The sequence below is a fragment of the Erinaceus europaeus genome, chromosome 3, assembly GCF_950295315.1.
Source record: "Erinaceus europaeus chromosome 3, mEriEur2.1, whole genome shotgun sequence".
NCBI lineage: Eukaryota > Metazoa > Chordata > Mammalia > Eulipotyphla > Erinaceidae > Erinaceus > Erinaceus europaeus.
Window position 1 is genome coordinate 148,511,557 of NC_080164.1, and position 14,921 is coordinate 148,526,477.

Genomic DNA, 14,921 nt, shown 5'->3' on the forward strand with positions numbered 1-14,921 from the left:
AACATGAATTTTTCAAGCTTCATCCAAGATTGGCTGAAAATGGTGAAGTCACCATTATTCATAGCTGAGTAATATTCCATTGTGTATATATATACCACAGCTTGATCAGCCACTCATCTGTTGTTGGACACCTGAGTTGCTTCCAGGTTTTAGCTATTGCAAATTGTGCTGCTAAGAACATATATGTACACAGACTTTTTTTTTGCATGAGTGTGTTGGGTTCCTTAGGATATATCCCCCAGGAGAGGAATTGCAGGATTATAGGGTAGGTCCAGTTCTAGCCTTCTGAGAGTTCTCCAGAGTGTTCTCCATAGAGGTTAGACCAATTGACATTCCCACCAGCAATGTAGGAGAGTTCCTTTGACCCCACAACCACTCCAGCATTTGCTGTTGTTACCTTATCTGATGTATGCCATTCTTACAGGAGTGAAGTGGTATCTCATTGTTGTCTTAATTTGCATTTCTCTGACAATCAAAGACGTGGATCATTTTTTCATGTGTTTCTCTCGGCCTTTTGGAGCTCTTCTTTGGTGAATATTCTGTCCATGTCCTCTCCCCATTTTTTGGATGGGGTTAATTGTTTTCCTGTGGTTGAGTTTGGCAAGCTCTTTTATATATTTTGGTTCTTAGCCTCTTGTCTGATGTATGGCATGTAAAGATCTTCTCCCATTCTGTGAGGGGTTTCCTGGTTTGGGTAGTGGTTTCTTTTGCTGTGCAGAAGCTTTTTAATTTGATGTAGTCCCATAGGTTTATGCTTACCTTAGTCTTCTTTGTAATTGGATTCTTTTCATTGAAGATGTCTTTAAAATTTATACGGAAAATTTCCTCTCAGTTTCTGATAGTTTCTGGTCTAACATCCAAGTTCTTGATCCACTTGGAATTTACTTTTGTATTTGGTGAAATCTAGTGGTTCATTTTCATTCTTCTGCATGTTTCAACCCATTTTTTCTAACACCATTTGTTGAAGAGACTCTGATTTCCTCATTTAATAGTCTGGACACCTTTGTCAAAGATTAGATATTCATAGGTGTGGGGCGCTATAATATAATTTGAGATCTGGGAGTGTGATGCCTTCAGTTCTGTTCTTTCTTCTCGATTGTTTTGGCAATTCTAGGTCATTTCTGGTTCCAGATAAACATTAGTAGCATTTGTTCTATTCTTCTAAAAATGGAGTTGGGATCTTGATGGTGATAAATTAAATTTGTATATGGCTCTGGGTAGTATATTCATTTTGATGATATTAATTCTTCCAACTCATGAACATGGAATATCTTTCCACTTCTTTGTGTCTTTTTCAATTTCCTTGAGTAGTGACTCATAATTTTCAGTATACAAGTCTTTCACTTCTTTGGTTAGATTTATTCCTAGATATTTTATTTTTTGTTGTTGTTGTTATCATAAAAGGAATTGATTTCTGGATTTCAACTTCTTCTAACTTAGTGTTTGCATAGAGAAATACCACTGACTTTTGAATGTTAATTTTGTAGCCTGACACCTTACTGTACTGCCTGATGATTTCCAAAAACTTCATGCTGGATGCCTTAGGTTTTTCTATGTATACTATCATGTGGTCTGCAAATAGAGAGAGTTTGACTTCTTCTCTTCCAATCTGTATCCCTTTAATACCTTGCTCTTGCTTAATTACTTTGGCAATAACCTTAAATTTGAATAATAATGTTGATAGTGAGCAGCCCTGTCTAGTACCTGATCTGAGGGGAAATGCTTCCAGTGTTTCACCAATGAGTATGGTGTTGGCTGTAGGTTTGCTATATATAGACTCCACTATCTTCAGAATTTTCCATCTATTCCCATTTTTTGTAGTGTTTTGATCATAAAGGGATGTTGTATTTTGTCAAAGTATTTCTCTGCATCTATTGATATGACCATGTGATTTTTTTTGTCTTGCTTTTATTGATATGGTGGACTCACTGATTGATTTACTTATATTAAACCAAACTTCCATCCCTGGGATAAACCCCACTTGGTCATGATGAACAATCTTTTGAATATACAGCTGTATCTGGTTGGCTAGAATTTTGTTCAATAATCTGTGTAATGTTTCTTTTGAAGTCATCCTATAGGCCTCTGTTGTTGTTTTCAGTATCTCTGAATCTCTTTTTGAGATCTCATTTTTAGTTCTCTCTTAATTTGTCCTCGATCTTGGTAATTCTGTCTTCAGCCTCATTTATTCTATTCTCTCTCCTCTCTACTGTTTTTTTGGAGTTCATCTATTTTGTTACCCTGTTCTGATACTGTTTTAGCTTGTTCAGCTAGATGTGTTCTTAGCTCAGCTATTTCAGCTTTCAGCTGTCTAATAACCTTGAGATAAATTTTTCTTCTAGAGTCTCATTTGTTTTTTCTGCATTTCTGATGACAGTTCTTTCAAACTCTTTCCTCACTCCTGTGACTATTTCCTTAACTAGTGCTTGGATGTTGACTTTATTATTTTCTGATTCAGCCTTTGGGGGGCTTTTAGCTGGAGTCTTGTCCTAGTTCATTCTCCAATATTTCTTCTTGTTGGTTTAACCATTTTATATAGTATGTTATGAGGTCCCTCCCTCAGGACTTTTCAAATTACTGATCACTTTTGGCTGGATTAACTTGTGTCTAAGTAAGGTCATTAAAGGGTTCATAGTTGTGGAAATTGACTGTTGTTACAATACTATTTTTATCCCTGATTTGGAGCACAGTGGCTTAAAAGCCTTTTGTTCTTTTTCTTCCCTGTAGGCTATGGGAGCCTGAAGACTTTTAAACTGTAAATAAGCTTCTTAGATTAATCCTGAACTCCTGACCAAGAGATATAGCAGGGTGTGGCAGAGATAATCCAGTGGTTATGCAAAGAGACTTTCACAGCCCCACCACTAGGTCACTGAGGTATAGATCTTCTCCTGAGTTTCCTGGTTAGTTCTCTGTCCCATGGTGTCAGCACAGGGCCTCCCTACCACTGCTCCAGATTCTGAGGTGAGTCTTAGAAGAGTCCTCTCCTCCCTTCAGCTGTCTTTTTGTTGGTGAAAGTGATTGCAGGTGGTGTCTCAACTGGTAAACTGTCAGACTGTTACCAGCCACTTAATCTCTCCCTAGGCTCCTCTCCAAGAGCCACACATATTTGCACTCACTTGTGATTTGGTGGGTTCCTGAAGTTGTTCTAGTCCTGTCTTGTTGTGGTTCCAGATGATCTCCTTTGGTATTCCTAGTTGACAGAGGAAAGGGAGAGGGGGGAAGGGTAAAAAAGAGGGAGAGGGAGAGGGAGAGGGAGAGGAATACAGCTGGTGCTGCTCTGTAGCTCTGCCTCCCGAAGTTGTTTTTTCTGTTTTCTAATGTGGTTCTACATCTCTTCACCACTTTCAATACTTTCCCCTTGCAGATGTGGACTGGGGCTTAAACCTGGGTCCTTGCACATTATAACGTGTGTGCCAAATCAGGTCTACCACCACGCACCCCTCCTGTTTTTTAATGAAGTAAAGCACTATTGTTTTTAGCTTATATGCTCCTTAATGTGTAGAAAGACCAATATTTCTAAATTTCCTAAGTGACTCATAAAACTAAATATTTCTTCAAATATTCTATTCCAGATTTATTGTTGTTAGTGTATCACTTAAGGACTTTCTCTTGATTTTAATTCACAACAATAGTGTTTTGTAAGATGTAGCTGTGTGAATGCAGTTAGGTTGGTGAAACAAACCCAGAAATGTTTCCTCTTTGCAAAGCTGATGAGATAATGTAGAGAAAAAAGTTAACTAGTTTTTAATATCAGAAAAACAACTTAGGTATTTCTTATATTGTGACAGCAAGTTGACTACTGTTCTTGGAGAATTAAAAAGTGACATCCTTTGATCTGGTAAATGTAGCTAAAATAAACAGTAAAAAAATTACATATATGTTGCTAATTTGTCTTCTCACTTTCTAAGCAATTTAGATGAGTTAATAAGAAGGAATATTACCTTAAGTTTGATCAGTAATATCTTGAACATTTTTTAAATAGATTTCTGAAAATTGCTTTCCTTGCCTTATAAACTGCCACCTATATTTTGGGGGAGTAAAAATCATTTTCTTTTTACCAAGAAGTAGGATTTTTAAACTAAAATGTGTTCTTGGTTGTTACACAAATGAATATAGTTATGAGATGTCTTCTAATCTAAAAATTATCTAGTTTCTATGTAATTATACTCTTAGTAAGTTTGATTTGAACATCCTAAACAAATGTTAAAGCAAATGTCTCTAGGAATTACTCTTAATTGCATAGCGACCATTATTACTTGCAAACTGATTTATTGGAAACTTGTTACATTTAAGGCCTAGAATTAGTTCTGGGAGAAAATAAAAGTATAAGCAAAACATTTCTCCTTTTATACAGAAATTTTTTTTTACTTAACTGTTATAATAAATGGGTTCTAGTCATTTTTCCTTTAGGGAGGATTTTACATCACCAGTGGGATAATATTAGAACACAATCAAACACATAGGTATTTACCACTTAGTATGAGCAAAGCACATAGTTTAGAACTTCAAAGTGTTTTAAAAATTTGACTTTGCTTCTGGGGAGAGGAAAGCAGATACAAACAGGCTGCAGTGAAAGTAAGAGTAAAAGCACAGAGAGAACTGTAGATACATAGTACAGAAATAATTTATGAACAAAACAGATAATATGATATGTTACGGACTATATAGGAAATATGTAAGTGATTATTTATTGACTTACTATTTAAGGATAACTATAGCATAGTAAAGCTAGAACCCAATTTGGATATTAATACATGAGGTCTATCATTGTGTTTCTGGCTTATGTTATTTAATCTCTGTGAGTACTGTTTCTCCATCCATAAAAAGTGTTTGATAATTTCATGATGAAAGGGTGTTGTGAAGACTAAATGAAATAACATCTGGAAAGGGTTGACTGTCCTGCTCAGCAGATAGTAAGCCTTTAATAAATTTTAATTATTTGTGCCTCTATTGTTTTAGGTGGAAAATCATCCCTCTGAGCAGTTACATGGAAATATTCCTCTAGATAGGTTACTTTCCCCACTCTGCCACATCATATAGGAAAACGTCATTTTTCTTAAGCCATCATTTTTCAACTGGACTAATATAGCATCCTTGAATAAGCAGATTTTCCCCCTAATTTTGCATCCCTTTAATTTACTGTCCATACAAGTGCCAGACTGATTTTTGTAGAAAGTAATTCAGATCATATAATTTTTACATTCAAATCCTAAATGACCTCCTTTTGATTAAGGAGTGCAATCAAAGCTTTCACTGCAGTCTGTAAGTAGAGGTAGAGTTGTACTTAAAACATCAGAAGGAGAAAAGTACCATAAAGAATATTGATGTCTGTATTAATTTGTCTGGGATACCATAACAAATTAATGTCAACTAGATGGCTTACAAATTAGCAAATTATTTTTCTCTCACAGTATTGGAAGCTAGATGTCCAAGATCAAGATTTCACTAAGGCTGGTTTCTTCTAAACATACTCACTTTGGCTTGTTGGTGGCTGTCTTCTCTTTTTGTTTTCACATGATTTTTCTTCTATTTCTGTGTTCTACTGTCTCTCTATCTTTTTTTTTTTTTTTTTTTTTTTGCCTCCAGGATTATCACTGGGGGTTGGTGTCTGCACTATGAATCCACTGCTCCTGGAGGCTATTTTTTTCCCTTTTGTTGTCCTTGTTGTTTATCATTGCTGTTATTATTATTGTTATTGCTGTCAAGAGAGGAGGGGAAGACAGAAAGGGGGAGAGAAAGACACCTGCAGACCTGCTTCACCACCTGTGAAGTGACCACCCTGCAGGTAGGGAGCCAGGGGCTGGAACCTGGATACTATTGCTGGTCCTTGGGCTTCACGCCATGTGCACTTAACCCACTGCGCCATGGCCCCATGCCCCTAATCTCTTCTCTTTAAAGGGGCAAAAAACCAGGGGTTTTTGTTTAGGGCCTATTATAACTTTAAAAACCTTATCTGTAAACATCTGCTTAACATATATCACTTCTACAATATGAGGTCAATAGTAAATCCTCTGAATTGACTCTGACTTTCATTCTATTCAGTTCCTTTCTTTTTTTTTTAATTTTTTAATTTTTTTAAAAAAATATTTATTGATTGATTCCCTTTTGTTGCCCTTGTTTGCCGGACTACTGTGGGGGTGCCTCTTCCCCGGCCACATACTCTCTGGTTTGGAGAGAACAAGACTGGAGCCAGCCTGGGCTGCTACTTACTCAGGGATGCTAGGGAGATGACTCAGGAACCAAACACGTGGCGTGAGGCAATGCAATTCTTTATTGATCAGAGAGCCAAAGCTTTTAAAGGGCTGAGCTGGAACTGGCAAGTTGGAAATGGAAATGTAGGAAAGGGGCAGAGAAAGGCAAAATGGAGCTGGAAAGGTAGGAACTTCCTTAGCAACTGTTGCGAGGGTTTTAACTGGAGGTAATACTACCCTGGAGGCAGGGAGGGTCTTGAGGGTAGAAAGAAGCTAGATCAAAGGAATGGAATGGGTGGGGAATCTTTCAGGCAAAATTATGATTATGTAGATAGGCCATAGTATCAGGAATGCAGGGTGCTTTGTGAGCCCTGCTGAGCTCAACCACATCCTCACAATTTCCCAACACTTGTTCTTTGTTGTGTAGTTATTGAGGTCGTCGTTGTTGGATAGAGCAGAGAGAAATGGAGACAGGAGGGGAAGACAGAGAGGGGGAGAGAAAGATAGACACCTGCAGACCTGCTTCACCACTTGTGAATCGACTCCCCTGCAGGTGAGGAGCTGGGGGCTCAAACTGGGACTCTGCAGGTGGGGAGCTGGGGGCTCAAACCAGCATCCTTACTCTGGCCCTTGTGCTTTGTGCCATGTGCGCTTAACCCACTGTGCTACTGCCGACCCCTGTTCTTTTCATTTCTTGTCATCCTCTTTACCACTTGCTTTACTAGCCTCTTTTCTAGTCCCAGAGTGTACTAAAATATTTCTACCTTTGAGGTTTTTTTCTTTTCTTGAACTTCTTACAGTCTGAGAAGTTCAACAAACTTCCCAGTTCTTCCAATGGCTCCTGCTCACCTTTCAGATCTTAGTGTAAAAGTTACTGCCTCAAAGAATGTAAAATATTTAGAGAAGCTTTCACACTCTCTCCACTTAATTTTCAGCCAGTTTTGTTCCTATGACAAATTATTCTTTAATTTAATGTATTTCTTTATCATTGATACTCTGAATCACTGAATACCCACCCTATTTACTCCCCAAGGCTTGTCTACCATTATAATATCAGGCCTAAGCATGGAATAAGGTACCCAGCAGGTACTCACTCAATAGATGTGTACTGAAAAACCATTCAGTCTGCTTATAATTTTAATCCCAAAGAGTCACATAATCATATAAAGAAAGTACAGAGTAATCTAAAAAATAATGACGTTGTAATTCTGAACACAACAGTATTCAAGAATCATTGAATAGTATGTTATGTAAAAATTTGAAAATATCAATTATCATGCAGTTATTATAGCTGTAAAAATCATCATACACCCACATACCCTAAAATAAACTGTAAGGAAAATATCATTGGTATTATTCTCCCCTCTCCTACACATCTCTCTCTTCTATGGAACACCTGAGATATTAATATTTTTCTGGGCATAATTTCATAAATGTGATTCTGGACAACCCATGAACAAGGGAATTTTATGAAATTGCAAATTTGTCCTGGCTCAGGGGAAACAGCTCAACTGGTAGAACTCAGGATATGTTTGCCTGAGGCTCCCAGTTCAAATCTGGCATTGCATGTAGCCAAGTATTGGTGTTCCAATCTCTCTCTCTCCTTTGCTCGTTTCCTGTCTTCTTTCTCCTCTATGTGATACTCTATATCATGAAGTAAATAAAATAAATATTGAACACACACACACACACACACACACACACACACACACACACACACACACACACACACACTGCCAGCCCTCTGTTTTAACCTACTGAATAAGCAAATATGGGGGTGGTGGGATTCAGCAACCTCAGCTTTAACAAGCATTCTAGGCAATTCTGATGCATTTGAAAGTGTGAGAAACACTGCCCTAAATTGATGTTTTAAATAAGCTTTGGGGAGTCGGGCTGTAGCGCAGCGGGTTAAGCGCAGGTGGCGCAAAGCACAAGGACCGGCATAAAGATCCCGGTTCGAACCCCGGCTCCCCACCTGCAGGGGAGTCGCTTCACAGGCGGTTGAAGCAGGTCTGCAGGTGTCTATCTTTCTCTCCTCCTCTCTGTCTTGCCCTCCTCTCTCCATTTCTCTCTGTCCTATCCAACAACGACAACAACAATAATAACTACAACAATAAAACAACAAGGGCAACAAAAGGGAATAAATAAAGTAAATATTAAAAAAATAATAATAAGCTTTGGTTCTCAAGAATCTTATCAAGGTGCTCAGTTGTCAAGACATACTCAACTTTAATTGCTAGTTTTCCTATGCAACTTATCTCATCTTACTGGCTTGATTGTATTTTCCAGTTCTTTAGTCATTATATTTTAGAGAGTCTCAGAATGATTCTTCCCCTCTTGAATAATTTTTACTGAATCTTCATTCTTCATTGTTGGGGACTCAACACACATTATCTGCTTCCTGAATTACCTATTTTTTATTGTCATAGTTTTTATTGTTACTTCCAGTTTCTCATTCAAATAAAAATTCAGTTAACTTCTCACACTTACTTTGTTTTCCAAAGGTGTTATTTCTGATGGAAACTGTGGACAGATCATCCTGATATATACATTTTCTCTCATTCTTCTTAGAGATGATATATTTTTAAGGTACTTAATTCAGGAGAGACTCTCTTATTCCTCAAATTATTTTTTCTTTCTGTGGCCTAGTCTTCATCCTATAAAGGAAGAAATATTTTGATTCATTAGTATGAAGATAAATTTAGGCCTGGGCCACTAAGATATACAAGCCGGTCTTTGTCTCTTTGGGTATAAATCATATTTCCTAGTCATTATTCAAGTGAAAGTTCATCTTGATAATGGATTTTTTTTTCTTTTCAGTATGGAGTATCTAACTCCTGGGTATACAATGTTGTGAGCTGTGTTTTAATGAAATGTTCAAGAGAACATTTTTTTAATTTGTACCTATGATAAAGAGCTATATTTGTATAATGATAATTATTATCATTATTGAGTACATCGTGTTACAGAGATTGGAACAAGTGATTAACATATATTATTTCAGTCCTTAAGTCTTTTACCTATGAGAATATGTGATGACTTGACCAAGTTTATACATCTGGAGTAAAATTTGAGTTGATTTTTTAAAATTTTAACCATCATGGTAAATCCAGATCGTGGCAACTTTTCCTTTCATTTCCAGATCCATTGCTGCAGTGCCCCTGTCATTTTCATCTGCCAAACACACACCACCCACACACACACACACACACACACACACACACACACACACACACCCCACACACCATGCACACAACACACCATACATACCACACACCATACACACCACACATACACACACACACATACACACCAAACACAACTTTTTTTTTTCCTTAGCCAGTCTTATACGTAGGAGAGTAACATGCATGTGACCACTACTGAGAACAAAGGGAAATTGGTACTTAATATTTTCATGAGAAAACCACTGTGTTCAGGGTCTCATGTTACTGAGTTCACTTAGTCCTTCTAAAGAATCTTGCCTAAAATGTGTGGTCTCTTCTAATGAGGGCCTATGTAACGTCACAAGCTTATGTAGCTAGTAGATGGCAGAGCATGAATGGGTCTGACTGGGGTCACTGCACACACTTATTGTTAACATGAATCATTTAATTTTTATTTAATTTATTTACTTGATAGGAATAGAAAAATCCAAAGGGAAGAGGAAAATAGGGAGAGAGAGAAAGAGTGATACCTACTGCCCTAATTCATGGCTTGGGAAACTGTCCCCAGTATGTGGGAACCAGTGGCTGGAACCTGGGTCCTTGCGCTTTCAGCTGGGGGTGTGCCTTTACCATGCCCCCATAATTAGATTGTACTTAAGTTTTTCCCCCAGCTTCCACCACCTTCCAAGGATGCACTCGGTAGAGCCACTCAGGTCTTTCTTTTTCACTCTTGTGGTGACCCTCCCCTTTTGCAACAGTTGGCTTCTTCACTATGTCTAATTAGATGATAGACTTAAAAACGCAAAGGCTGGGGGCCAGGTGGTGGCGCAGCGGGTTAAGCGCGAATGCTGCAAAAGGCAAGGACCGGCATAAAGATCCCAAATCAAGTGTGCAGGACAGGGGAGGTGGGGGTGGGGTGGGGAGAGTCGCTTCACAAGCGATGAAGCAGGTCTGCAGGTATCTATCTCTTCTCTCTGTCTTCTCCTCTCTTGATTTATCTCTGCCCTGTCCAGCCACAACAACAGCAATGGCAACAATAAAAGTAACAACATGGGGTACAAAAATGGAAAAACTGGGCTCCAGGAGCAATGGATTCGTAATGAGGGCACCGAGCCCCAGCAATAACCCTGGAAACGATACATGCATGCATGCAGACAGACAGACAGACAGACAGACAGACATGCAAAGGCTGAGAGCTTTTGTATTCTGCACTGAGTAGTGCTCAGGAGTGATGAATCTTTGAAGAAACAAGGTTTCTGGTAAGTAGTGTGTGTGTGTGTGTGTGTGTAAACACTGCTTTCTAGATTTGTTCTTTTGTTTCTCTGTCTTTTTTCTGTAGAGATATATTATCTCACAGGACACTTAAAATGCCTGTAAAAACATGCTACCCCATATGTGTGTTTATTCTTTAATTATCAACCACCTTGCCTGTAAAATTGGTAATTATTTTTTCACACTTATTTACTTCAAACCTACTAGGTCCTGTTACAGAAGTGAAAACTGACATATATGTCACCAGTTTTGGGCCTGTTTCTGATGTTGAAATGGTAGGTATCTAGGAGATTTAATGTGCTTTTTGAGAGTTGAAGAAAGCAAGCAGAAAAAGGGGCAATTAATATTTATTTTGTTGTCTATCATACAAAACTAGAAAAGTGAAAGAACAGCCTAATTAGAGTCAAAGGCTTATAGGGAGTAAGACATTGAATTTTAATTTTAGCTTTAATATTTGAAATTTTTCAGGTTTGGAGTCTTTCTCAATAAAGAAAATAGCTTTTATGTTACTGGTCCCCATAGCACAGCTCTGTGTGCAGTATTTTTTTCCTTAGAAAATTATTGAAGAGAAGATAATTAGAGAGTGTAATTAGTATTGGTATGAAAACTATACTGTAGTCCTAATTGCATTTAGTATTTCATATTGGCCCACTTGCTACCCACCTCCTAACCTTTCTCTTCCTTTTTCTTATGTGGAAAAAACATCTCACCAAGAATTAATCAGGAAAAATCCATCCATTCTGTTGTTTTCTTCATTATTAAATATATTTAGTTTATGGGCTAAAGAAACGATGTTAGTTCTGTCCTTAGCTCTAGGCTGTTAGGTCAATTTTAATACATTTTTTTGAACAATTTCTCTGTTACCTATTTTGTTATAAAGTGATACTTAGCAGTTTTATGATTAAGCATACAATTTTATTTGTTACACATTAAGTAATTTTCTGCTTGCTCTAAAGTAAAGTACAACTTAATTACCTGCTGTTGTCAGTTTCATTAAATTATAGTAATTAATCTTGATTGATTAAAATGTGGTAATTTATTTAGGTAACAAATATAAAAGATTAAGATATCAGTATAGGCACTGCATGATTTAGTTACTGATAATCCTTTTGCTTCAATTATTCAAGAGTAAATTTCTGTTTCTATTAATTTTATTTATTTACTTTTGTTATATATGACTACAAATTAATAGGAGTGTACATAAACACCATTCCCACCACCAAAAGACTGTGCCCCCTCCCCTCCCCCCCACGCTGAACATCCACCCTCACCCTTATTTTTATTGAGAAGTTTTGTTATAAGTAGGAAAGATACTAAACTTTTTAATGCATTTTTTGAATATTTATGTGCAGTTATCTGACTTGAACATGCCACAAACTAATTTCCTTAGGAATATACAATGGATGTATTCTTCAGACAGACATGGATTGACAAAAGACTAAAATATGATGGCCCCATTGAAATTTTGAGACTGAACAATATGATGGTAACAAAAGTATGGACCCCTGACACTTTCTTCAGGAATGGAAAGAAATCTGTCTCACATAATATGACAGCTCCAAATAAACTTTTCAGAATTATGAGAAATGGCACTATCTTATACACAATGAGGTAGTCATTTTCTGTTTTTTTCTTCTTTCTCACTATCCTTTTTTTTTTTTTTCCTATTCTAAGAAAGGATTGATCTTGTTTGATTGTACTTTTTGTGTTATAGACTCACCATAAGTGCGGAATGTCCAATGAGACTGGTGGATTTTCCCATGGATGGCCATGCATGCCCTTTGAAATTTGGGAGTTGTAAGTAACACATATAACACTTGAGTTTCTGATGACCTCATACAAGTTGATATTTATATGTGTGTGATATTTCCTATAATTCAACATTTAAATCAATATTCATGACAATAGCCAACCAAGGTTTGAATTTTAAGACATTATTTATTAGCCAGTGTATTTAAATAATAAAGGAAAGCAATCTCAAATTAAAATCAATTTATACACAAAGCCTAAGTACATTGATTCATAAGCCACAGTTTTATAGTCAGAGGTGAAATTTAGGAACCTCTGAGCCAGATGTTTTAGTGGTGTAACATAGTAATATAGGTTTATTTACTTGTTTTTACTTATTATGTTTTGTAGTTGAACAGTTTCTGTTGCAAAAAGAGTTCTTTGTGGAGAACTGTAAAAAGGTTAAAGAAGAGTCTGGGTTTCTTGATATAACACATCTTAGAATAACACAAGTAGCACTACTAGTATCAGTGTGGTTGAAGAATAACAAAATTGTAGTTGTACGTATCATCTAATGTAGACAGATTTGTAAGCAACATCAGATGATGAATTGCTTTATAGACTTCAGTACAGGGGTTTTGATTCCATTATAATTGCAATAGTAAATCTTTGGAAGGTTTCTACTAAGGTCCTGTTCTTTGATTGATATTTTAAAATTTCTTTTCAACTTTCCTATGGAGAATGGATTATTGAGATTAGAGTGGATATGGCAAAGAGTTGAAAGGTGCTGGTTTATTAAAAGTTGACATCGGCTTAGATTAAGACTTTAGAGAAGATGTGAATAGTTGGGTGTGCAGTATTTTGTGAAGGTGAAGGCAAGAAAATGAAATGAAAGTATTGGAACAAAATTCCTTTTCCCTAAGCTCCCTTTTCTAAATGGCTGTAAAATGTGATAGCCTCTTCTGATGTCTGCCTCGAATATTTCATTTTAATAAGAACCTACCAAAAATAGATGCTCTCTCGTACTGTTGCTTCAGAGTCGTAGTTGCACTGATTGTGAAACTGTTGCCTGCTGTTATCATTGCTCATTGCTAACTTAATGAGAATTAGCAGTCACTATTCTTTTTATAACCCCTGGTAATCACAATATTCAGTGGGCTTACTTGAAATTAGAGTCATTTGCTCCCTGACCAGTGACTTAATGGGAGTAGATAAAAACAGAATAAGACAGGGAGAGTTATCTCTGTTAGGTTAGAATTTAAATCCATTTGTGCAACAATAATTTAAATTTCACCCAAGAAAGTTCTTACCTAAGAAAGTCTTTTTCTATGCAACCCCTCTAGTTCTCCTAGAAAACACTCTTTAGAGTGACTTGAACATAAACAAATGAGGATTTATATAAAATAAGGAAACTACATATTGGCAGCTAATATTTTGGGGTTGGAAATTAAAAAGAGGTATTTATACCGAGTGAGTAATGACCCCTAATGACTCTGAAAAGATAAAATATGACTTACTATGATTACAATTCACAGAAATGAGAAATGCCAAGAGAAAAGGAGTTATTATAATAAAGTAGAATAGCCAAAAGGAAGACACCTGACTTAAAATAATCATGAGCAAAAAATGATGGTGGCTTGAGCTATGATTAAACATGGATACATTTCAGAATGTAAACTTTGTTATATAGCTGTAGATTAATGAGATACAACACATGACTAATAGTTTGCTCTGCAAAGCCACTGGGGGGAGGGGATGTGGTGGCACACTAGGTTAGGCGCATATAGTACAAAGTGTTAGGACCTGCTCAAGGATCCCAGTTCAAGCCCTAGGCTCCCCACCTGGAGGGAGGTGACTTCACAAGTGGTGAAGCAGGTTTGCAGGTGTTTATCTATCTTCCCTTCCCCTCTCAATTTCTCTCTGTCCTCTTAGGGAAAAAAAAATGAAAAAAGATGGCTGCCAGGAACAGTGTATTTGTAGTGTAGGTACCAAGCCCCAGCGACCACACTGGAGCCCCCCCCCCCCACCACTCCAAGAAAGAAAGGAAGAAAGAAAGGAAGAAAGAAAGAAAGAAAGAAAGAAAGAAAGAAAGAAAGAAAGAAAGAAAGAAAGAAAATGATTGAAAGAAAGAAAGGAAGGAAGGAAGGAAGAAAGGCCAAAACAACAACAAAAGCTATTGGTACAAATAATCTCCCAAGCTATCAACTTTTGTAGAGCTAAGGAGTTCCACTGAGGACCTACTGTGGTTGGTCATTTGTGGATGCATTGTGGAGGGTAGCACATGATTCATCCTGTGTGTGAGCAAATCTATTTGCTCTAGCTACTCTAGGTAAACAAACAGCTGTCCTTCATTTGCAGTGAATACTGTGTAATAGAAGATGGACTTAGATTGCTGCTGAGAGTGATTTGCTGAAGATAAAGGGAATATGTATTGATTGTAAGCCTTGAAAGGTAGCAACTGGTTGTGCAATTATATTCCCTAGAGAGCTTTACAAACAGGATAGCCAACAGTTACTGTAAAACGGTTTCCAAGCAGCTTGGGTAATGCCCAAAGCAGAATTTGAAA

The 14,921-nt window shown here is 37.1% G+C and overlaps 1 protein-coding gene across 1 annotated transcript in view; it reads left to right on the plus strand.

Annotated features, from left to right (window-relative positions):
* Window positions 1–14,921, plus strand: part of GABRA4 (gamma-aminobutyric acid type A receptor subunit alpha4) — an 83,333-nt gene that overhangs the window by 13,140 nt on the left and 55,272 nt on the right. The window contains exons 3-5 of the mRNA XM_007539678.3: window positions 10,835–10,902; window positions 12,018–12,238; window positions 12,342–12,424. Of these exons, the coding sequence (XP_007539740.1) occupies window positions 10,835–10,902; window positions 12,018–12,238; window positions 12,342–12,424 (372 nt within the window). The remainder of the gene's footprint in view (window positions 1–10,834; window positions 10,903–12,017; window positions 12,239–12,341; window positions 12,425–14,921) is intronic.